General features: G+C 45.0%; 1 protein-coding gene across 1 annotated transcript in view; it reads right to left on the reverse strand.

Annotated features, from left to right (window-relative positions):
* Positions 1–237: 237 nt before the first annotated feature.
* The window catches only part of cacnb2a (calcium channel, voltage-dependent, beta 2a), a 28,657-nt gene continuing 4,548 nt past the window's right edge, over positions 238–24,346 (reverse strand). The window contains exons 2-13 of the mRNA XM_071526057.1: positions 17,255–17,374; positions 11,264–11,386; positions 10,986–11,122; positions 10,793–10,869; positions 10,285–10,418; positions 7,538–7,618; positions 6,806–6,864; positions 6,073–6,182; positions 4,192–4,343; positions 3,210–3,305; positions 2,367–2,549; positions 238–1,244 (exon numbers count right to left, since the gene is read on the reverse strand). Coding sequence (XP_071382158.1) covers positions 435–1,244; positions 2,367–2,549; positions 3,210–3,305; positions 4,192–4,343; positions 6,073–6,182; positions 6,806–6,864; positions 7,538–7,618; positions 10,285–10,418; positions 10,793–10,869; positions 10,986–11,122; positions 11,264–11,386; positions 17,255–17,374 — 2,082 coding nt within the window. The 3' untranslated portion in view covers positions 238–434. The remainder of the gene's footprint in view (positions 1,245–2,366; positions 2,550–3,209; positions 3,306–4,191; positions 4,344–6,072; positions 6,183–6,805; positions 6,865–7,537; positions 7,619–10,284; positions 10,419–10,792; positions 10,870–10,985; positions 11,123–11,263; positions 11,387–17,254; positions 17,375–24,346) is intronic.

The raw sequence follows: 24,346 nt of genomic DNA on the forward strand, positions 1-24,346 counted from the left end.
TAGCAAGCAAAAAAAAACCCAAATAATAATAATAAAAAATAATAAAAATTAAAATGCTAATCACAGAAAGCACAGCTCAGTACAGAAAAAATTCTGCTTTTGTGTCATGCTTTATCAAACACAGGTTTAAAATATTATGCATATTTGAGAATATTCATGCATATCCACACATAAACGACAACGTCTATGCATAGATACACACATACATATATATTTATATTCATATCTATATCTATATAATCAAAATACTGCCATTGCTAAGGATGCAACAGCATTTACAAAGGAAGCATACATAAATAGGATGCTGTGGTGTCGGGGTATAGCAGCACGATGGGAGAACAGAATGGTCTTCAAGAGGAGGTGGAGTCCAAATGAGATTGACTCAGTGTATGTGTGTGTGTGTGTATGTGGGGGGAATCAGGGGTTTTGGTCTGTTACTGGTGGATGTAGGAGTCTCTGGCCCAGTCCCCCGTGTCGCCCCTCTTTTTGGGAGCCACCTCCCCCTCTCGGTCCCTGTCCCTGTCCCGGTCATAGTAGTGGTGGTGGTGGTCCCGAGCCGGCCGGTGGTGGTGGTGAGAGCGCTGCTTGTTGCGTTCGTTATGGTCCTGTTCGCGCTCCTTGGAGCGGTGGTGTCCCATGCTGTGGCCGGCCTCCTCGGCCCCGCCGCGGTGATGGTGGTGGTGGTGATGGTGGTTGTGGTCCCGGTGGGGCAGAGGCTCGTAACGCTGCTGCTGCTGGGGGTGCCCCTCCCCTAGATCCTCCTCCTCCTCTTCCTCCTCTTCCTCCTCCTCCTCCTCCTCCTCTTCCTCCTCCTCCTCCTCCTCCTCTTCCTCCTCCTCCTCCTCCTGCTCCTGGTGGAGGACCTGAGTGCGCGGCTCGATATAGGCCGAGTCCCTGCTCTCCCGGCTCTCCCTGCTCTCGGGGGTCTCCGAGTCCAAGGTCTCCTGCCGGGAGAGGCCCCTGGCGCGGCTGCTGTGGTGGTGGTGGTGGTGATGGTGGTTGTGGTGCTCAGTCCTGGTGGAGGAGGAGCGGTGGTGGATGTGCTGCGGTCTCCTGGACGCCTCTGTCCTCAGCGGCCTCTCCTCCTCGTTGCCCTCCACCTCGGCCTCCTCCTCCCCCTCGGCGTCAGCCTGGTCCTGGCTCTGGTGGTGGTGGTGGTGGTGGTGGTGATGGTGCTGGTGGTCCTCTCTGGAGCCCTTTCTCTCCACTACCGCTTTATCTCCTTTCTGCTCTGCCCCACTGCCCTGAGGTTAGCAACACACGCCAGTTAGTAGAGTTACACAAACCAGCAAAATGCATCGTAAACACACACAAACACAACTAACTCATGCAGATTAAGATGCACTTCACCCTCGTTATTACTGCTGCATACTGTACTCACACAAAACCTAAAACCATGAAATCCAAACACACACTTGAACACACACGCTGGTGCACACTCTTAGGTTGAATATCTATCAACCATCCATTGAAGGTTGACTGTGGTCCTGGAGGATGCAATTTCAAAAGAAAGGTTCAGGGTGCTTTGAAGGCAGAATGTTGTAGAATGCTCATATTTTTTTATTTTTAGTCTCCAGGACCAAGACTGACTCCCCATGGATTACCAGGATCTGAGGTTGAAAGCCTGTGACTGAGGGCCTCTCACTCACCACACTAGCAATCACATGTCAAGCTCACTCCAGCTCCTCAGCACTATCAGGATTTTCCTCATTTTCAGTCTTACATTTCCCATTGTGATGGCGGTGGACAGAGAAAGGGTAGAGGGAAGGGATGATACAGTATTTGCACACTTAAATAACCTGAAATGACCCATAGTAATTCATTTAATTTTATAAACAAAAACCTTTCATTATATTGACACAATCTGACCAAGATGCATGGCAAGACACATTATTGTTGAAGTGCAACTCATTTAGTTGTGATGCTACTTAATGTGCTGTTATGTGTCACTATTAAATCACCAAACAAACATGACAGTTTCAAATGCATGACAGTTAGCTGATATTTTCAGAAAAATCAAATGAAACACTTATTAGTAAGACAATCCTATTGTATGTGTGAAATCAAGGGTTTCAAGCTCTCATGCTACCTCCTCCCCCTCTTGTCCTTTTCTGTATTTTCTCTATTCCTTTCCCTCATTGTCATCATATCTTAACATTCATTACCCTGCAGGTTTCCTTCTTCTCTCCCTCTCTAACCCCCATCCTGTCCCATCCTCTCCTGTCCTGTCTTGTCCTATCCTGTTTTGTTCAGTGGGCCAAGGGCAGACTGCTCATCTCCACTGAACTGCTGCAGGTTTCCCTGCCCTCTCTGTCTGTGCTGTGGGGCGAGCCTACGTTGGCCCTGAGTCTGGTCAGCACTTGTACCTGCATGCTGGAGACTGGGGCTGGGCTGGAGGGCAGGGTGGCTGTGGCCAGCTTTGCCAGTAGTGGGTTGGGGGGGTTGCAGCTGGTAGGGTGAGTGCTTTTCCAGTAGGCCTCCAGGTAATCAGCCATATGCTCACATGCATCCTCCAGCTGGTTCTCATCTAGGATGATGTCAAACATCTCCTGAGAAAGGGAGGGGTGCAGAGAGAGTTAAAGAAAAAGGAAAGGAGGAGTGAGGGGGGCAAGAAAGCAAATCAGTGCTGTTACAGTTCTTATGGACCAAATTCACAGGCAGTGTGTCACAGACCTGTGATAATATTGCTTCATTTCACAAATGAAAAATGTTCCTAGAAAATAATTACTGACTCTAGGACTGTTCTGATAAATAACCTACAAATAACATTGCCAGTAATTCTGTAAAGATATAATCAAACTGCTTCTCAGATATACAAAAATATCAAAGCTATGTTAGAAAAAACCCAGCTGAATTAACCACTTAATAGCATTAGGAATTAATTCTGAGAAAATATTCCCATAAAAGTTGCCTTTTAAAAAACGAAAATCCCCAAAGATATACACTGCTATTTGAATTAAATTAAGCCTAAATTTTCACAAGCCTGGGGTGCTTGCTTGATAGTCTAAAATAATAACTAAGCAGATTACAGCAGAACAGAAATAGAACTGGCAGGAATTATAATGCTTTCAAAAATCCGACTTCAGATATGCATGAAACGAAAGCCCACAGCCACGCTATCTCTAACTGACACAGTTCACCTAAAACTTGAGGTTATTTTAACACTGGGTCCAAGTCAGCAGTGATCTGTGCCCACTGTGGATACTCACGGGAGGACACTGAGCCAGCTTGTCAGCAGCCACCATCTGGACATTGAGGTGTTTGGCCTGAGACTTGCCTCTGGACTTGATGAGCCTCTGCAGCACCTGAGGACACATAAGGACGAAGGGCAACAAGGTCATGGCTGTGCTGGTTTTTCCATAAAACACAAACTCTAACAAAGCCAAATTAAGGCTTCGTGTTTACCGCGATGGATTATCTACCTCGGGCAATTTTCATGTCTGTGGAAGTTGTTTTTCATACTGTACAAGAATGAATTGCAGCAAATGGCTTCTTTTGAAGGGAGGAAAACAAGCTGTGATATCTCCAAATATGCTAACACCACCTGGAGTCATGTAAAGGAGAGGGGCGGCCTAGAGGATTGGCACAAGCTTAAAAAACACTGGTGTTGTCCTTTAAGGTTAGCTGTACAGGAGATGGCAGCAGGGTGTAAATGAGAGGGGAGCTGGTAAAGGCTTGTTTATTCTATCCAGTGTGATTCAAGCTGATGGCCCTTTGATTTAAAGGTTGCATCTCATGTCTCCTCGGCTATGCTTTTTTCCATTTTCTATGTTACTCGAATGCCTGCGTTCTTATTGATCGCTGAATCATGAGCCTTATTTACACATGGCTGAAGGTCAGAGTGATGAATCAGTACCCTCACGCACTCTCTCCCTTTCAGATGAGATGCGAAGTCAAATCTGACATCCTGTATTTAAAACCGCAGCTAGAGTGCTGCTCAGTTACAGAAAAACTATATGAGCAGTGACAGGACATCCATACACCCGCGCCTCCTAATGCACCAGGGACATCCATAAACCAGAGGACTTGACTGCTACATCTATAGGGATAGAGGGAACATTTCACTCCAACTACTTTCATTCTTCATTCTGTCATTACTCTCTGTCGAGGACCTTTGCATTTCTTCCTCTGTCTAGGTTTATTGCTGGATCAAATACGGCCAATTTCACGACAAAAGCATACAGTATTCACCTTGGGAGAGGTGATCTTGACGTAGACAATAATAGGGGCCAGGGAGGTCTTTCCCAGCTGGGACGGGTGGTTGATGGTGTCAGCGTCCAGCACCACCAGCTGTAACGTCCGAGCCAGTTCAAAGATCCGCTCGATCTCACTCTGGACTTCAGCTGCACAGAGAGGGAGAGTGGGGGGTCAGTGCTTCCATCAGACCAGAGATTATACTTATAAGGACTGTGCGGTTGGATGATACCAAAACATGAAAGTAGCTGGCACCAGAGTGTGAGAGAAAATTTATTAGCTAACAAGCTTTTCACTGTTGAAACTGATAATTCATTCTCACAAAGTGCTATCATAACAGGGAATAATTCTTATTTTGTAACATTGCTTGACTGCATGGATTATTTGTCAGTCTACTACATTTTGTGACTGTTAGTTACCCCCAAGTACACCTACTTCTGGGTTTTTTCTGTCTGGAAACCGGAGTCCATAAGCCAGATGTGGTTTTAATAATAAGAGTGCATTGCATCACTGATTCGATGCTTGATTCCCTTCTTTTTCATAAGAGAGACTTACTATTCAAGAGACATCATGACTTTGGGGACATGGCTTAGAGAGTAATAGCTCTGAGAGGAACAGCGAGCCATGTTGTATTACCTCAAACAAACAGGAACTGTTACATCACATCACCCCCACCCCGACAGATAATGATTTGACTGCAAAACAATCCTCCAAAGATCACAGCATCGCAGAAGGGCACAATTCCCAATCTCACCAAAACATGGCCAGCCTTCGTGACTTTCACAGTCATGATAATGTCAGAAGTAAACTGGTGATATGACAACGCTGCAAAAGTCATTTAGTTTAGTACTGAGTCATAAAATCTTGTTTTTGTTCTGAAATCTGCCAGTGGGTGAGATATTTTCACTTGTTTCCAAACTACTTTAACCTGTTTTGAGAATTTTCTTGAAATAAGTGATTATATCTTGACATACAGCAAATCACTCCACTAGTATCAAGCCAATGTTGCTTTTGATTCAAGAATATTCTTGAAGAAAGTTGATTTACATTTGAAGCAATTGAAATAATCTCACCCCTTTGTCAGATATTTCCACTTTTTCCACTTTCCGCTTTGAGAAAAATTAGATTTTGAGGCTCAATACTAGACTAAATGACTTAAAATGATATTTTGGCAGTGTAAGTATGCTGATGAAATGTCTAAAACAATTCCGAGTGGCAATGGCTTAAAATAGCTTTGGGTAAAATGTGGAGTGAAGACTTTCGCTCCAAATGTGTCTCAGTCCTAATGTATCATTAAAGAAGACAGCAGGGTGGTGGAGCTCCTTCTGAGTTTAGGGTTTATTCTGGGACAGCAGCACACCCTTGAAAAAGACTGGGGTCACATCATCGTGTGTCGTGTGCTGGCTCTATGTAATCATAAAAAATTGAAATGGAATACACTTTTTGCTTCAAGCTTATGCTTTTCCTGGGACTTCATGGATTTATTCTGGGACTTCTTATTCTGAGAGCGGCGCTGTCTGCCGCTTATGGTGATACAAAGCAAAGATTAGCCCCGTGGCTTCTGTCGGACTTGGGCCTGTGAGGCCATCACTCAGGAATCTGTTTCATTCTAATCACATCTGAACCCCAATCAACCCCGGTTAAATCAGGGGGGTGCTTGAACTCGTTATCGGGCATGCTTCGATTTTTTGCTATCTTTCATTCCAAACAGAAGAAAACTAGCCAAGGCCACTCCAGGCTTTGGAGAGTATCATAACCGTTGTGAAGAATTTCTTTAATCGTTTCCTTCCTTTTTCACATAAGTTGGTCTCCTTGAAAACATTATGCATCAAAACACCAGATGTTCCCAGGCAGGCAGTCATTTCTAGATCAACTTACCCAGGTTTGAGCGTGTGTTGGAGCGCTCTATGATGGCGTGCTTGCTGGGGTTGTTCAGGACTGAGCGTTTGGCGAGAGAGATATCCGCCGTGACGCGAGTGATTGATATTCTGACATAGAGGAAAGGGAAAATATGGAATGAATCTGATAAAGCATATAGAATTTTTTTCTGGCACATAAAATAAACTTAGCTCAGGCCGACACCAAAATGAAAATATTAAACAATTCAATGATTGAGAGAGAAAAAGACACCAAAAATTTTTTAATATATCCTAGACAAATGATGATGAGCAGAGCCGGAGAGCTAGAATAAACAGAATATAAGCTAGGAGAGGTGCGGATTTGTTAAATCATATTAACAGATGTGATACAAGTGGATCAAAAGGGAATTAACAGAATTCACTGCGGCTGCTGATGATCTGAGTGGATCTTAGCGTTGTGTAACTTTATGGCCTCTGCTCTGGATGGCTGGATGGGACAGCGCCCAACCGGGGGACTTAACATTGAGTGAGGAGAATCCCGCGCTGCTCCGGGGCCCACTATGGCCTATTAAGGACATGGAGAGGGCCTATTTAAAGCAGCAGCACACATCTCCAGGCCAAACAAACTTGTTACACACTCCCTCAGCGAGCCTCAGGGGAGAGATAAATACCAGCCTATAGGACTCAGAGAGAGGGGAGGAATGAGGGAGAAGAGGAAGAGAGGTTGGATTAAAAGGTCACAGTGAACTTACCTTCCTTCAAATCTGTGTTTCAAAAAGTCAAACAGTGCTTTTTGCATCATGTCTGTCACCTGTGAAGAGAATACAGCATCTGAATTCAGGAACCATTTACAGAAAGGATAGTAACAGTGAAAATAGATATCTGCACATTTGTACGGGTGTATGCACACTGCAAAAAATGACAAGTTGCCAAGTGATTTTAACTTGTTTCTAGACCTATCAAGCTTATTTTGTGATAATTTTAGTCAAATTATCTCACTGCACTGGCAGATAATCTTGCTGGTTTCAATGCATTTCACTTGACACATGCCAATACGACTTCTTTCAAGAAATCATAAAACAATCAAGAAAATCTTGAAACAAGAAACTTTATCCAAGACAATCACTTTTACCAAGTAAATCTTCTGAAACAAGTTACATTATCCTGAAAAAATGTCAAATTTGTTGAAACTGGGTAAAATTATCTGCCAGTGCAGTAATATGATTTTACTGAAAAAATCCTAAAATAAGTCTGGATACAAGATAAAATAACTTGTCAACAAATTTGTCAGTTTTTGCAGTGCATAGAGGGACAGAAACATTTCTCCCTGTGTAAGTGAGAGAAGCCTGGACATATTTATTTCTGGACTGTAATGATCGTTTCCCAGATGAACAACAAAGCCGGTGTTGTGCTGGAGACGGCGCCGTGTGATCAGCTGGACAGGCGGCGGGAGATGCCAAAGTTTTGCCGGTGCTGCTGTTTACCTCATAGCCCTTCAGTGATGGTCCAACCAGAACCACGGGCCGCATGGAAGGCACAACATCGTACGGAGGAATGTGTTCCGTCTTCGGGGAGCAGAAGAAGAAGAAGAAGAAGAGGGAAAACAGTTGCACACATTTATGGAGATAAAGTAAACACTCGCCATCACAAATCACTTTGGGATTTGGAACAACAACGCACTAGACAATTTAAAAGCACTGGAACGTTGTGAACCATGAAATGAGATGTCTCAGCTGGCCCCAACAAAACACAAGCAAGCTTTCTTTGATATAGAACAGATTTGGTGGTTTATTATACAAATATTAACATCCGCACGTCGTCGAAATTCATATATTTGTTAGGTTACAATAAACTACAACATTCCGTGACATTGTTGTGTTGAGTGCTGAGATAAATCCTCTCATCTCATGATTCTGACGTAATCGGGTCAGAAGGGAGCGTTGTAACAGGAAGAGGTTAGTCAGACAGCAAAAATGCCAAAGCAGATCTACAGTAGCTACAACTGAGACTTTTGGGAAGAGGGGAAACAGGCAGACACACTTTCTTACTACTGCTGGGACAAAGTGGGAGCTCAGTTAGTGTGACAGCCTCGTTTTTTAAATTCAAATCCAATGGGCATTATTATTGGCGTGATGTTTGAAATGTTTTAACGAAGCAACTTGAAAAATAACAATAGCGATTTACAGGAAAATGCTGAAAAACTGAGAGCAACATACGTTTATCAAAATGTTAATACATTAAATTAGCAATGGATGGAATTCTCCAAGCTCCAAGCAACTTCCTTTAGTAATAAAATGAGGAGAAATGGTATTAGAAAAGAATGACATACAGTATATTTTGTACACACAGAAAAATAAAAGGTGCCGCAAATGGTTCTTCTGAGTGACGCCACAGAAGAACCATTTCTGGTTCCACAAAGAACCCTAAAGAACCATTTCTGCACTCCTTTGTTTATACAGCTGCATTGTGTTTTTGTTTATCTGCGCTTGTACAGCCTCATTAGCAATTGCACAATATATACTGTACTATGGAGGCCGGGGTTTGGTTATTTTCCACATTTATGCCATCACCCACCATCCAATAACTAAGAATTAAGAATCGTTTAATATCCCAAAGAACCATATAAGGTTCTTTGTAGATGGTTCTCCTATGGCATCACTCTGAAGAACCATTTTCAGTGCCAGTTCCCACCTTTATTTTCCTGCATGTAGCTATCTTGTATCTTTTTTGATAAAGTTGATATCCTGCTGGTTGTCCCTTTTGTTGCAGCAAGCTACATATTTAGTTGCCCAGAATAGAAGGGATTTTCTGTGTAGGTTTGGAAAGAATGTCCCTTTAATGCTGTTATGTTTTGTACTCTCTTTGTATACTCTCTCAGGAAGTGCATTTCTGTCTCTGCGTCTGACAGCCAGGCGGTGAGCCTGCCGCCGCTGTGTGTGTCCCAGGCGTCTGACAGCAGTATGTCTGAAGGATGTGTGGATATGCCGACACACTGGAGGAAAACGAAAGCGCTCTCTCTCTCTCTCTCTCTCTAAAGCAACAACAGTGCGTGATCTAAGCTCTGCTGGAGACAGCAGGGAGAGAGGAGAGGAGACAGCTGGGAGAGAGGGAGGGAGGGTTGAGGGTGACTTCTACCTCCTCTAGATACTTAAAAGGACTGCTAATTACTGTATCTACCACATAATATTTTTTTTTCCACCTCCCCTTGTTTGCCGTTATGTTTTAAGCTGTTCTCTCCATCTTATGAGTCTGTGTCTTTACGATGAGTCTTTCTGTGGACTTTATGTTGCTGTCTATCACCTTGTCTTCTCCACTTCTCTTTTCTATCTCTCTGACTGTCTTCGTTGTTCTTAAGCTCGTACGATCTGCTGCCGTCACTGGACTCCCCTAGGGACGCTATGCTACATCAGAGCAAGGGAACTGGTGAAAGATGCACGCTGCCGCTGACTAACATGAGAGTATTAATGGACAATGTGGTTCAGCTGAAATACTTTCGTTAACCTAAGTTCAGCCTTGGGTTACTTGATTAATATCAGTATAGTCATGGGAAGTGGTCCTTATCGCTGCTTTCATTGTTGTTACTGCCAGATCCAAAAAAATAAAAAAATATGAATGGAGAGACCACTCATAAGCTTAATACATGAAATGCAAAATATTGTGAGGGCAAATCAAAACAATGATTGGCTCTGCCCAGAGCACCAAATAATGGAGGTCATCCAAGATTATGATGATGATAATTTGTCTCTGTTACATGGCAACGACCAAAACAGAGAGAAGCAAAGAATGAAGTCGCTCTCGTCTAGCTTATTAAAATGCCGTGCACACTGAGGTCCCACTAAATCTGAATCGTAAATACAAAAACACAAAAAAACACAAAAACAAATACAGAGATCTCAGGAGCAGGGAGTGAGAGAGAGGGGGGTTTGTCAGTAAGGAGGGGAATCAGAGGTACGGCACAGGCCGGGCCCTGCCGTGTCGCTGCACCACAACTTACCGACTTTTGCTTCTGCTTAGCTATGGTGAGACGGAAGAGGAAAGAGAGAGAAGTTAAGAACAGGCACGCATGCTAACGGCTGGATGCACGCCGAGGGACGAGGACGGTGGCACAAGTAGACAAACAGAACGGGCGCTGAGTGAGGCCGAGCAGCCAAAGGCGTTTTGTCAGAGCCGTGCGGACGGACAGAGAAAAAGAGAGGGGGGGGGGGTAGTGTAGTATAGAGCCCCGGTTTACCTTCTTAAAGAAGGGCATTCGTTTCTCTTTTGCTAGGGGTGACATGACAGTGTTTGGACTGGCTTTAGGGGAGCGCAGGTTGACTGGAAGCTCATTGTCCTCGGGGTCTAAGCCTGTGGCGTCTATGTCAATTGCTACGCACACAGACAGACAAGACCACCATCACACAGAGGCGAACACAGGAGGTTACAGGGGACAGGGGGAACATTTCACATCCACAGTAGCACAGGACTGATACAGAATGTGGAGAGCAACAGCAATATTAAACAAAACATTTAAAAGTGCAGTAATGGCAGTTAAAACATAACTGACATCGATAAATGTCAACTTTACTGCAGCTTGATCAACAAGATATGAAAAATGTAAGAAATAAATCTTACCTTCATATTCCACTATCATAATTTTTACTAGTAACTCAAAATCAGAGTGGTTCAAAGTTGATTTAAAAGACTAAATAATCTTTTAAGTACAAAGCTGGAGTTAGAAATGATGGCTATCAAGTACTCACCAGAGGAAGGAGGGGTGGATTTCCGTGAGTTAGGAACCACTTCACCTAAACTAGAGGACGAGTTTGCTCCTGATTTACTGAAAAGAGAGAGGGAGTGTTTTCTCATTTAGGATCACAGCACTTTGTCACTGAAATTCTTGACAGATCTAAGTTAAGACAAGAGAAGAGACTGTGTTGTGGACGAGCCTCATACCTGGAGTGGAACTTGCCCTGTTTGGCTCTGTGCTCCTGGAGGATTCGCGTGTTCTCGATCTTCACCGGACTGGGGATGAAACCGATTTCACAGCCTTCCTTCACCAGGCGGCCTATCCACCAGTCATTGTTGAATTTCTACACAGGGAGTGAATTAAGACAATAATACCATCACCTTCAGCATTCTCCTCCCTCCTCCTAATCTTCTCCATCACCACCATAGCTGTCAGCATCAACCATCTTAAATATCATCTCATACTGAAGTGATTGCCTCCTCACCTCTTTGACATGGAGGAAGTCTTTAGCCTCAAAGGAGATGGCCATGCCCGGCACGGGGACGTCATCATCGTGACTGGCGCTGTAGTTGACATTTGTGCGAACAGCAAACGCAACCGGTTTAGTCTGCCAGGAGGAACAATGGAGGGACAGAGATGGAAATGTCAGATCATACGTAAGATTAGAGTGGCTGTCAAATGGCAGTTGTGTCATAATTGAAAAAACCACAACCGCAGAATTTGAATGCCCATAGAGAGAGTAGAGATATCTGTTCCTGAAATTAGAACTTTTTTTAGCGTGCTATTAGTGAGCTGTTTTCCTCCCTTTGTGCGAGGTGTAAAAATAACTCATAGCGAGGGAAACAAGCAGGCTGTGACTCATCCTCACTCAGCTGGGCTATCTCTCCATGAATGAGCCCGCTGCTGCTCTGTCTGTCTGCTACAGGCTAAAACACTCATGTTAACGTTTGTTGCAATAACCACTTAAGAGCACAACAGTACAACAGGACTCTTGTCTTGTGTTTACTTGCTACAAACAGCACTCATGTAAATGGCTCGTAAATCTAGCTACAATCTTTACAATGGATTAATCAATATTGGGCTTCCTATCCGATTATCGCTGGCCTTCCTCTCTGGGACAAGCAGCCGGTCCATATAGATAATAAAGCTAATGAAATGTTTCCAGCACCTCTACAGGCCCACACATAACCACCTTATGTAGCTGATCGATCACATGTCATATTGCGGATTTGTAGATTCCACAGATATTTTTGGACAAAGCAAGAGCAAATCTCCTCTGCCCATAGTAAAGGCATTACACTTTCAGCGAAAAAAGGGGATTTAACAAAGATTTAAAAATAGGTCACAACATGAGAAAATAGCAGGGGATAACCACATGCACACAGACAAACACTAAATCCAGATCCTTGCACCCGTGTCGCGCTCCTAAGAATATCCATACGAGACACATTCCTTTAAGAATTACATAAAATGCTTTTGGACACAATCTTGGGGCAACAGTTGACGACATGGACATGCCCTCTACCAGATTACATTTGCTCAGCCGGTGACAGTGCGACGAGCCCGACGGTGGTCAATTGAAAGCCGAGCCGAACGCACAGGCATGTAGCTCAGAGCAATCTCTCCCAGCGTGGCCTCACGCGCTAAATATTTACCTGCAGATGAAAGAGAGCGGGACGGGGGGGAGGCAGATGTACCGAGCTTCAGCCTAACGTTCTGCTGGAAGCCAAATTGAACCTCACTGGGGCTGCGATCAGAGCTCTGATACAGTAACCTAGTTGGACCTTACACACACTTTAAAAAAATGCTTTCAAAGTGCCCTCAAATCTGGCAGAGAAGCTGTAGTAACTTTTTCTCTTTAAGTAACTGAAAAAAAAATCTGCCAACGGGATGAGACAATTTCACTTGTTTCCAGTACAGTTTAAAAAAAAAAGAGAAAGACAAGGTACATCACTCCACTAGCATCAAGGTAATGTCACTTGATTGAACTTTTGAAACAAGTTAATTTGCATTGGAAGCAAGTGGAATTGAGCACTCAGCACATTTCTGTAAGGATTCAATACTAGATTAAATGACTTGTTAAGATGGATGATTTTTTTTCCCCCCGGCGTTTACCTCCAAACAGGAAAGTAGGACTGATGGGATTTGTAAGGATCAGGATGCCGTTCTGGATCCTCAACACTACATAGTACATTACAGTATAGTGCTGTGGGAGGAATTCATCAGTGGAGGATGGGAAGTGCTATATGGATGTAGGGTATTCTCATTTATTCATGATGGCATTCACTGTCAGCCAATGCCTCATGGAAATATAACAGGTGCAAACCGACCGATGATGAACTATGAGGAATTATGGAAAAAAAAAAATACATCAAAGAAATCCTCCTGCAGTCGCTTTTCTCACCAGGACAGCAGTGTAAAATATTCCAGGAGCGCACTGAGCTGGGTTTGTGTGTGTGTGTGTGTGTGTGTGTGTGTGTTTGTGTCAACCCCACTGAGGAGAGCATCCAGTCCGGTGTGTGTACAGCGTTGGGACACACAGAGGACAGAGCGTCCTTGATGGTTGCATGCTTTGAGTCACATGGCTGCATGAAGGTACTAGGTCCATTAGAACATGTATGTGGTCTTTCTTTCTGTGAGAGGGATAGGCTGTCTCATGGACCGCTGCCTCTTTCCTCCCTCCCAGCTGCTCTGCTTGCATTGATCCATCATCTAGCTTCCTATATAGGCTTAATGACATTTTACAGACCCGTGGGCACACATGTACGCACACACGGCCTCACATGCCACTTTGTATCACAGGTGACGGCAGGATCTGTACGTAATGGCGCCATAGCACTCCGGTAACTCCACATCTCCTGACCAAGCCCACACTCCTCTCTTCCTTCTTACGTAACACAGGCCTTCATTAGGGATGCCGTATTGACCGCAGCGAGCGAAGGAGAAGGACGGAGGTGGAGGGTTTAGGGATCTGGGAATAGGCATGGGAGGAGGGGAAAAAGGGAGGAAGGGAGCAAGGGAGCAAGGGGAAATGAGACGGACAGAATGATAGAAGACAGGAGAGAGCAAATGGGCAGAACAAGATATACCGTAAAAAGGAGGTGAAGGAGGCAAAGGGGAGGCGGTGAGAGAGGGACACAGATAGATAGGAGATAGAGTGAGGATAAGAAAGCGAGCGGAAGAGAAATGGAAAGAGCCACAGAGATAACAGGCATAAGAGGAGCCAGATTTGTAACTGGGAACCCTGGGAGGCAGCGCCATGGACCACAGCCAATTAACACCACAGAGACACTCCTCACAATATCACACCACACTATGAATATTTCATTAGATAATACCTCCCGGTCCTCTCTGTACTTACACTGACTGAGTGAACACTTGCCCTCCCTGATGCTGATTGGCCATGTAACGCAGCGCAGCCTTTCCATTAGGAGCACGCGCAGGATGTCATACTATAAATCAACAACCCCATATTGTTTCACCTTGAATGTTCTAGATCGATTTGAAATGAATTCACTCCAGCCTCTAGCTAGCTCTGTGCACTAGCCTCGGGGCGTACTGTGAGCATGTAAAATGCATTTTTATGTGGTATGCAGGCACCTTAACCTTCATCAACGCAATGTGGGAAGATTGTTCCATAATTGTGCAAGGGCACATGTTTTAGTATAGCTACACACAATAAAAACTGATGATGAAACCTGAGCCACCTAGTTGTACTTTGAATCTCTGTGACTATGCCAACTTTTCCAGCGCTGCTGGACTGGTACAATTACTTGGCTTTAAATGTATACTTGTAGTGTGTTTATGTTTAGTCTTCCGTCATGTCATGTCATGTCATGTCATGTCAAGTCTTGTCTGCACTAAAAATGTGTCTTGCAATGTGTCAGCACCAATTAAGTCAGATTCCTTATGCATCCACTGTACTTGGTGAATTAAAGCTACACAAGGCAAGATTTTTATGTAAAAATCCAGCTTTCTTATCAGCCTAGATCAGGAAGTGGGTCTGCGACAGAGAAGAGTGCCCCATCCACATCTAACTGAAATGCTGCAGATTTACTCTATTTGTCCAAAAGAAAGTCTGCTGGACTCACCAACGACGGCGGAAACCACTTTACCACCTCCACCCCCCACAGCCACTATGAAGAAGGCATTTACTTTACTGACCTCACCTCACAGGATTCCTGGCTAGTGAAGTCCTCAAAATTCAGACAGATACCTCTAGCTGCCATCTGGGGCTGCAAAGTTGCCCAGTGCAGCTTTAAATTGACTGATTCTGATGCTGATCTGATCTGATTTTGATTGTGACCTCCAAGATCCAGACATATGAGACTTCAGAGAATAATCAATATATCAATCACAACAGAGTCATCCCTGTTTAAATCCGGAAACCCTGACGTCGGCCATAACATTCAAATACTGTGCATGAAAACAGTCTGAGCAGTGCCTTTGAGACATTACACCAGCCAAGACTATGGCCTAGTCTTACGATCTACTACTGGTCATATGAAGAATGGGGGGTCCCACACCTGAGCAGTCTGTATGGCCAAACAATGTAGACAAAACTGGCTGATGAAGAAGAAGACCAGACTGAATGTTCAACAACATGCCAGAGTAAAGGCACCACTTTAAAGACTAGACAGGCTATATTCTATAATTAAGGTTAATTAGAGACAGCTGTGGGTGTAGTATATGTGTATATGAGAATATACAGTATGTGTATATATGAAGACATATGAGGGCAATGGAACATCTTGTACATTACCTACAGGCATCACCCCTACTGTCTACACCAGCTAAGTATATCAGTGGTACGGTGGGGAAGTCTTTGTGAATTACTACCCATAAAGGATCGCAGTCAGAGAGTCTGCACTTCCTCTGACCCTAGCTTGCTCTGTCTCTGGTGGCCAAACCACTGAGAAGCTATTTTTTACTGCTCATCTATCACACAAAATGTCAGCGGGGGTAATCTGTGCCAGGTTATCTACAGCCAAGTTATCTTTTTAATTAGTGAGCAAAGAGGTTGACTCTGGGAAATAACAACATCGAGCTGCTGGACTGATCTGTCTCATTGCCGGCTACAAACCGTGAGACAGCGCAGGAGGAAAAAGCCTGTTAGAATGGCTGGATAGCTAAAAGCTTAGAGCTTAGAGCTAATGAGTGAGCTAGCTGTTATAGACACTAAACCAATTTATCAGACTTTTGCTCAAATTAATACGCAAAAATAGAACATCATGAACTATCCAATGAGCTGGAAACCCTGAAGTGGGGAGAGAACAGCATGTACACAGAAGATAGAAGAATTATTTCACACATCAAAGGCATAAATCTTAACAGAGCAATTTGAGTGATTTTGTGCAAGTGAGATCTGATTGCCATGCCTGTTGCACAAGGCAAGTCTGCTCTGCTGTGCATGTGTGTGTGTCTGTTTGTTTGTTTATATGCTGCTAATTGTGGCCCAGAGCAGGGCAGAGCAGGGCAGAGCAGGCAGGCTTGGCTCTGATAAACAGTGAGGCTGAGCCCTCTGTCCCCCTGAGGCCCCCCGGCCGCTCACATCACTGGCCCCCAACGGCCCTTTCTTCATCTGAGCGGCCAGCTGGAGTCAACTGTGCTATCCTGCTTCTCATATAGCCACCTAGTCCGTACTGCAGCACTGCCCACAGTCTTACCCCGGGATTAGTAAAATATTAGCACATTAAAGCAATGTAAGAGAGAGAGAGAGGGGGGGGGGGAGAGAGAGAGAGAGAGACGGGTGGATGGATAGATGGACGAATGGATGGGCTTGTCAAGGCAAAAAATTAAAAACTTAAAAAAAAAACAAAAAAAACATCAACTTTATGCGCCGTCCTTGGTCAGACTATTCCTCTCAACGCTGCATTTTGCCCTTTTGGAAACCTTAGCAAGCTTGAAACCTCATTGTAGCATTTTAGTTTCACCAACTATGGCAAAGGAAATTATTTAATGTAATTGGAAAGACAAAAGTAAAATTCTCTCTCAAATTTCTATCACCATTGATCCCCCTGAGCATTACACATCATTTCTATGTTGCCTCCACGCTTTAGCTCTCATATAGCCCAGGTTCTTTTTGACAATTTATAGCCCAGTTTTAGACCAAACGGTAAATACAATATTACACATTTAAACAATGCATAAACAGCTGTAAATATCAAAAATATGCACCTGTGTAGCCTCATTTAGCCTAGATGTCTATAACCATTTAGACGTCGTTTAAACGGCTGAACAATCTCAAATTGCTCAGTGGAGATGTTTGACCCTCTAAAAGTAGAAAAATATATTAATACCACCCAAAACTAAGTAACAACTTTTCGGGATATCTGGAGCACATATTTCAAACTGGGAGGACCTCATCTGAAATATTATCATGCTTCCCCCCTCCAAACCGACAGAGTCAGGCAGAGGCAAAAACAGAGACAGGTGGACAGAGCGACCCGGCGCAGTCTGGTGCAGGATCCCCTACCTTGGCCTTGTCGAGCTGTGCCTGAGCCTGTCGCTCTGCCTCTCTGCGCACGGCCTCCTTATCCTCCTCCAGGGACACATCGGAGTCTGATGGACGGCTGGTGTAGGAGTCGGCCGAACCCTGCAGGAACACAAACAGCGTCACACCACACTGAAACTTAACCCCCCCTCCCCACCTCCCCAGAATCCACACTGTATAATTCCAATTGGCTTGCTGTTATCAGCCAAGCAGCAGTGAACTTGGAGAGGTTGGCAGCGTCTTGAGGACATTGGAGATAACCTACTTTGCTTTGCATTGTCCTTGCTCTAAAAAGGCAATGTTTGACTCAAAGAGGGTGAGCGTTTGATGTTCAGCTCACACGCACAAGCACACGCATACACACACACACAGACTAAAATGTTAAAATGTCTATGAAGTTCCAGGAATCAAAGTAACCTCAGTTAACCCCACGGAATAATGAATCAGAGCACTGAACCTAGTGAAAGGAGCAGGCACATGGTTTTTTGGGAAATTGCACCGTTGCCACACTCTGGGGGAAATTCCAAACTCACAAGCACTTCTTCTTTGTCTGAGAAAGCATGCCAAAGGACGCTCAGTGTCTCCCATAGCATCACTTTCTATCCTTTCTATCCTCTAGCTCTTTTTTCTGTCCATAGGAGCCTTTCAGCTGCTTGCCTGTAGATTTGCTGTGTGCCTTCTGTGGTAAACACTGGGGGGAAATGTTGGCTCCCGCTACGTCTCTCTCTCTGTGATATGTGTGTGCTACAGATCCACTCATAAACAACCAGACTCACGTATATAAATACGCACATACACACACACACACACACACGTTCACCCCTAGACACACATTCAATCACTCCTGTGGGCGACATGCCTATGTACACACCACCACACACATACACACACACTTATATAACATATACGTTATGGTACAGGCATGCAGACCTCTAAAAACTGCAAAAGTACATGAAGTAATGGATGCACACAGGCTATAGCTGCACAGATCAGTATGTTTACATTCAGTTTGTTTGAGCCACTGCTTATTTCAGCTAAATGAAATACAATAAAACACTACAGTGAATTATTCCCTTATTTTTGGTTAGGTCAGTCTGCGTAAATCAAGCTCTATGATATAAAAAGAGGGATTTTTAACTAAGTGGAGGGAGTGCGATCCATGTCCTTACCTGCACACTACTATGGCACCCACACAAGGTCTCTCATTCATCTCACTGCACCATTATACTCTGCTGTGTCTGAGTTAAAAATAGCCTCCCTCACTCTATGCCTGATTAGAATTACCCAGCCATCACACACATAAAAAGGAGGATCATACCTCTCCTCTTCCCTGCCTACATTACCAGGCTTAAGAATGGAAATGACACCACTACTATTATGATAGACAATACAAGACTATTCATATTTATATCCTCCATCTTATATGAAACCAAGCCGCTCGTCAACTGTCCCTGTGTCTCGTCTCCCTACTTTGTACCTGAGACAGCATCTATGAATAACCCAGCGTTCATCTGAAACCTAGCTCATTAACTATCCATGGGCAGCTCTTGCCTTCATCACATCGGGTGTATGAATAACGCATCATATTCATCTCCTAGCGGCATCCGAAACATTCGGAGGGCATCCAAAACACGCGCCGCGTCTTTGTCACTCTTCAAAACGCTGTTCAAGTTCAAGTTTGAGTCACACTGTGAATCAGTATCTCCTCACTGTGAGAATATGATACACACTAGTTAAAAATGCTCCTTATTACACGTGATTCTCACTTGAAAAGGGCAGGTGAAAATCACTGGTCTGGTGTGATTATTCCATCATGTCACGCCTGACGATGGGGCGTGATCCAGCGCACCGTCCCAGTGGGTCAGAGGGAGGTGATATGGAGCGCTGCCCGGGATCTGACAGCCATAACTGATAACAACACCGGGCTTCGCATCATCACCGTCAATACACAACCGTGCCACCCTGACCCCCACCCATGCACTGATGGATGCACTAGACACAGAGAAGGGAATACACACACACATACACACACACACACACACACACATGTACAAGTACATATGTGTCATACTCTTTGCAACCTTGTTTTCTGTGCTTTCAATGTTGTGAAGCACTTTGTAACTCATTGTTTTGAAGTTTTGAAAGGTGCTATATAAATAAAGGTTTACCTACTTACTATACACACCCACACCCACACACACACACACACACACACACACACACACGCATGCACACACAAACATACCAACTTTGCAGGTCTGTTCTTACTCTCTCTCTCCCTCTCTCTTTCTCTGACAGACACACACACGCACACACAAAGGTACACATGTAAACATACTTAAAATCTGCTTACACAGGCATCGGAGCTCTTGACGCGACCTCCCTTGGCTCGTTTCAGCAACCGGATCCAGGTGGCCTTCATCAGCCACACTGGTCATTCAGTGTCCTGAGCCACTGCCCCACCTGCTACTGCTACAACTACAGCTAACTGGACTGTTGTGCTCACCTTTGCAACAGCTTTACAGCTACCTTCAGTGCTACGGCTACAGATACATCTAACACTGTGGCTACATCGACAGCTGACTCTTACTACACCTTGGCTGTAAATGCTACCTTCATCTCTGGATAAACAAATAGCTTCGGAGTTGGGGCTTCTTAGACTACTGCAGCTACAGCTAGCTCTGCTGCTGCTGCTATATGTAGAGCCACAGCTCCTGCTCCTGCTGCTGTTGCTGCTGCCAAAGATGGGGAATCCACAGGAGCTCTCTGCCCCGTGCATAATCTCAGCAGCTCGCTCCCCGTCTGCCCCAGTCTCCTTGATAGCTGGTGTGCTCAGACTGCCGCTGCAGGTGCTGAGGCTGACTCCCAGTCTGAGTCAGGTGGCTGCGATGCTGCTCGTCCCCCCTTCTCTCTCTCTCTCTCTCTCTCTCTCTCTCTCTCTCTCTCTCTCTCTCTCTCTCTCTCTCTCACTCTCTCTCTCTCCTTCTCTCTCTCTCTGCTCAGGCTCTGCCTCCAGCCCTGGTCTCAGCTCCAGCCTCAGTCAGAGCCTCTGCACTGGCTCTGCTGCTGCTGCTGCTGCTCCTGCTCCGCTGCAGCCTTCCCAGGCTGGGCTGCCATGCTCCTCCACATGGGATGAATAACAACAACAGCTTATCAGCGTGGGTCCTGGTGGCTGGATGCTCGGTGCTCTATGCTGCCTGTGACCGATCGTGCTTCTGATGCAAACGAAGCTGCTGCTGCTTCTCAGGTGCTGCTGCTGCCACGATGCAAGCTCTCTCTCTCTCTCTCTCTCTCTCTCTCTTTCTCTCAGTGTGTGTCCTGCACTCTCCCTCTCCCAGGATCCCCTGTGCTACCTCAGTGATTCTGCCCCTCTCTCTTTCTCTTCCTCTCCCTCTCTCAGCCTCCCCTCCATATCCCTCTGCCCACCCCCTCCTTCTCCTTCTCCTCTGTCACTCCCTCTCTTTTTTTTTTCCAGTTACCCCTCACAGTCAATCCATCTGCTCATCGCGTATCTGCAGTGATCAATGCTGGGCATTGCATGTGGCGTATGGATGTGGCTTGCGTATGTGCCGTGTATGTAAATTGTCTTGTACTTTTTTTACACACACACACAAACACATACACTATTGCCTTGATATGATCTATTTATGTCAGTCCGTAAATGAGTGTCACGTCTCTCCCTCCCGAGGAGCATGTTTACTGCAGTAAATCCCAAATCTACACGCTCGCTCTCATCATGGATCACACTACGCACACACTAGCATGTCACGACTCCTTCACTGAGCCACCGGGGAAAATGAAGTGGAAAGAGTGACTGTGTGTGTGTGTGAGAGAGAGAGAGAGAGGGAGAGGGAGAGAGAGAGAGAGGGAGAGAGAGAGAGAGAGAGAGAGAGAGAGAGAGAGACAGTTAAAGATTTAGAATAGATTTCCTCACCACTCTGATCGTGACAGTAGTGGTTCTGAGGTGAAAGCTACTCTAAAGCCTTGCCTATCAGATCGCTGGTGATTCATTACATGTGAGCAGAGTGCAAAGCCACATAGGACAAATGAGAATAATTACAGTTTTAATTAAAATTTCCCATCCTCATAAAGGACCAGCTAAAGTTAAAAATAGCCCGCTGAAAGATGACCATAATCAAGATTTCTTTTTTTGCATTGCTGACGCATGACGGTCCTCTGTCTGACCTGTCATGAGGTTGTGTAAGGTCAGAGAGGTCAGAGGTCGGCCCGTGGGACTAGAAGTCAAACTAGGCTCGCTGGTTTATGGCCAGCAGTCACTCCCCAAGGAGCACTAACTGTAGATCAAAGGATGACATGCTAATCAGTGGCGCTTATCATAACCAATCAATGACACGGCTCCAGCTGCCCAGGGTCCTTTCAACAAGCACGTGCCTTTAAAATGACACACTGATTTAGCTGCATCTTACATGAAAGGAAAGGCTGGGGGAGAATAATGTGATTTTAGCTCATTAAGACCAATTAGCCTAACGAGGGAGGCTATCACCTATGGTAGATTACGTTTTGAACAGAGACGGATGGGAATGACTGTGCAAGAGCAAATTATGTTGTGGTCCAATTACTGACAAGGCCACCGGATCGCCTAAAGTGGAGCTAAAAAACAGGTTCGCTGAGAGAAATTCTGTCATGTTCATCTTGTTGTCCAGCCTAACATCAGACTTCCCTCATCACCTCAATTAAATCATAACTTTAAAGACTAGCACAGCACACTTCTCCGTTAATGACACCCAGCGTCTAACTCTGGGTGATGTGTAGATTAAGTGAAATGCCTATTTTTAGGGAATGGTGTAAGGGTCACATATGGTTGAATGGGATGGGTTGACAAGGGGCGTCACTAGCCCCCGGAGCTGTCGGGGCACGGCACAGATGCTCTGAACGTGGAGCTGTGGAGCCGGCAGAGCGGGCTGGTGGAGCTGTGAAGGCTACGCAGTGACGGCTACACTGACAAAGACTCACAGCGACAGGACAAGCCTCTGGCTGCCTGACATGACCAACCTCTAGACCCGCTCCCACACTGATACCAACAGTATCTTGTAGCCCACACACACCATTAATAATAATGTAATCGTATGATAGTTTCATCCCTGGAGGGAAATTGTCTCCTGGCTTGCCCCGCTCCACAGGGAGGTCAGAGTGAGAGTTGGTAGGGATTTGGTGTCTTGCTCAACGACACTTCAGCAGGGAGGATTGAACCCGGGACCTCCAGTTGAAGGATGTTCTTCCTACTAGGGCTGAACGATATTGACAAAAAAATCGAATTGTGATTATTTGACAGAATATTGCAATTGCGATTTAAACTGCGATTCATATCATCATGTATTTCTTGTCATAATTTTTTTTTACAACTTTATGAAATTGTTTAAATAAAAGTGGTTTTGTTAAAAAAACATAGATGTCGGTGTTCAGGATTTACGATTGACCAACATTGTACGTGATTCATGGACCAAAAATTACCTGGAGCTTTAAAATACCTTGTTTATCTCGCTTAAGCAATTAATTGCAGCCTCTGCTATTTGGAAATTGCAGAAGTTCATATTGTATAGTTTTTTTAAATTAATTGTTCAAGTCTACTTCCTACTGCCACACCCCCAAAAAACTACCACTGTTCACTGGCACCTTAGGGAGAGAGACAGGGGGAGGCAGAATTAAAAAAAAAGAGGAATCATGTATATGTGTGTGTGTGTGTGTGTGTGTGTGTGTGTGTGTGTGTGTATGTGTGTGTGAGAGAGAGAGAGAGAGAGCGAGAGAGAGGTGGCTGTTATGTGTGTGGGTCAGAGACAGAAACAGAGAGCTGAAGAGAGAGTGAAATAGAGGGCAGTGGTCCTGCGGTCTCTATAATGGTCCTATTGATTTATTTAGACAGGGGTCTTTGCTGCAAGACTGCGAATTGCCTCTACATGCAGCGGTGGCACAGCGGTCACTACATTAGACATTACAAATTGCTGAGGCTAATTGCCACCATTGAACGGAGGGACTGTGAGTCAGTAGGTGCTGCCTCCCAGGACGCTGTCAGTGTCTCTTATAGTGGAAAGCATACAGTAAAAGCTATAGCTACACCAGGGAATCTCCTCATGATCTCAAAGCTTCCATCTCCATTTATAGCTACCAGCAGGACTATAGGAGTGCTTCTATATCGTTATATATCTGTATCTACAAAGAAAATGGAGAGCTGTAGTCATGCAGAAAAATATAAGCCGTGTATGCGTGCTATAAAGTGCTCTCTGGTCCGGTCTATACTTCATGGTAGAGGAGTCCTTGCTAAGACTCCATAGCTTTCCTTTTTTATTTCAGTTCTAACATCTATCTCCCCTCTCCTGCTTCTTTCCCCTGTGCCACATCATACTCTCACTCACAGCTTGTGTACTGTGCCCGATCCTATCTGTTTTCATTTTCATTCATGCTCCTTCAGGTCTCCTCTCCCAGTAATTCCCCATGCCTTCTCCGCTCCATCTCTCTATCTCTCTCTGTCTCCCTCACTCGCCTTTTCACCCAACTCCATCCCTTCAAATCCCATCCCATCCCCTCACTCTCCTCCTCTCAACCCCCCCCCCCCCCCCCCCTCTCTCTCATGGGATCACCAATGGGCTTTGGCTTTCTAGCCTCTGCAGTTTTCCTCAAAAAGGGGAGAGGACTGTGAAGTGCCTCTCTGGCATATTCTAGGCATTAATATGTTATGAATGACCTAATGCGACCGTGTAAGGTTTGTAAACTTTACCCACCAATAACCCAAACCCTAACTATAAGACAGGGTGAATATTCATCTTGAAATTCAGAACGTCTGACCGACTAACCGACTGAGCAAAACTGCCAAAATTCAGCCGTGGTGGCAGTGAAACAAATGAGCCAGCGTGGCCAAACTATACAGTATACCTCACATCCAGCATCATGGGTGAAGAATGAAGATTATTCCTCACGCCAAGTCATGTTCTGCACTGGCTGACGGACTGGCTGACTGCAGCGGGGCAGACAATGGGCGAGCGCGCTTGTGGTTTCTGGCTTGGCGTGACTCACTCTTGGCTGGAACCAAAAGCCCCCTTTCCCAGCCATCTGTCCATC

This window comes from Centroberyx affinis, unplaced genomic scaffold (genome assembly GCF_046629955.1).
Source record: "Centroberyx affinis isolate AG114_WGS23_722 - 3 ecotype Tasmania unplaced genomic scaffold, CSIRO-AGI_Caff_v1 ptg000109l_1, whole genome shotgun sequence".
Classification (NCBI taxonomy): domain Eukaryota; kingdom Metazoa; phylum Chordata; class Actinopteri; order Beryciformes; family Berycidae; genus Centroberyx; species Centroberyx affinis.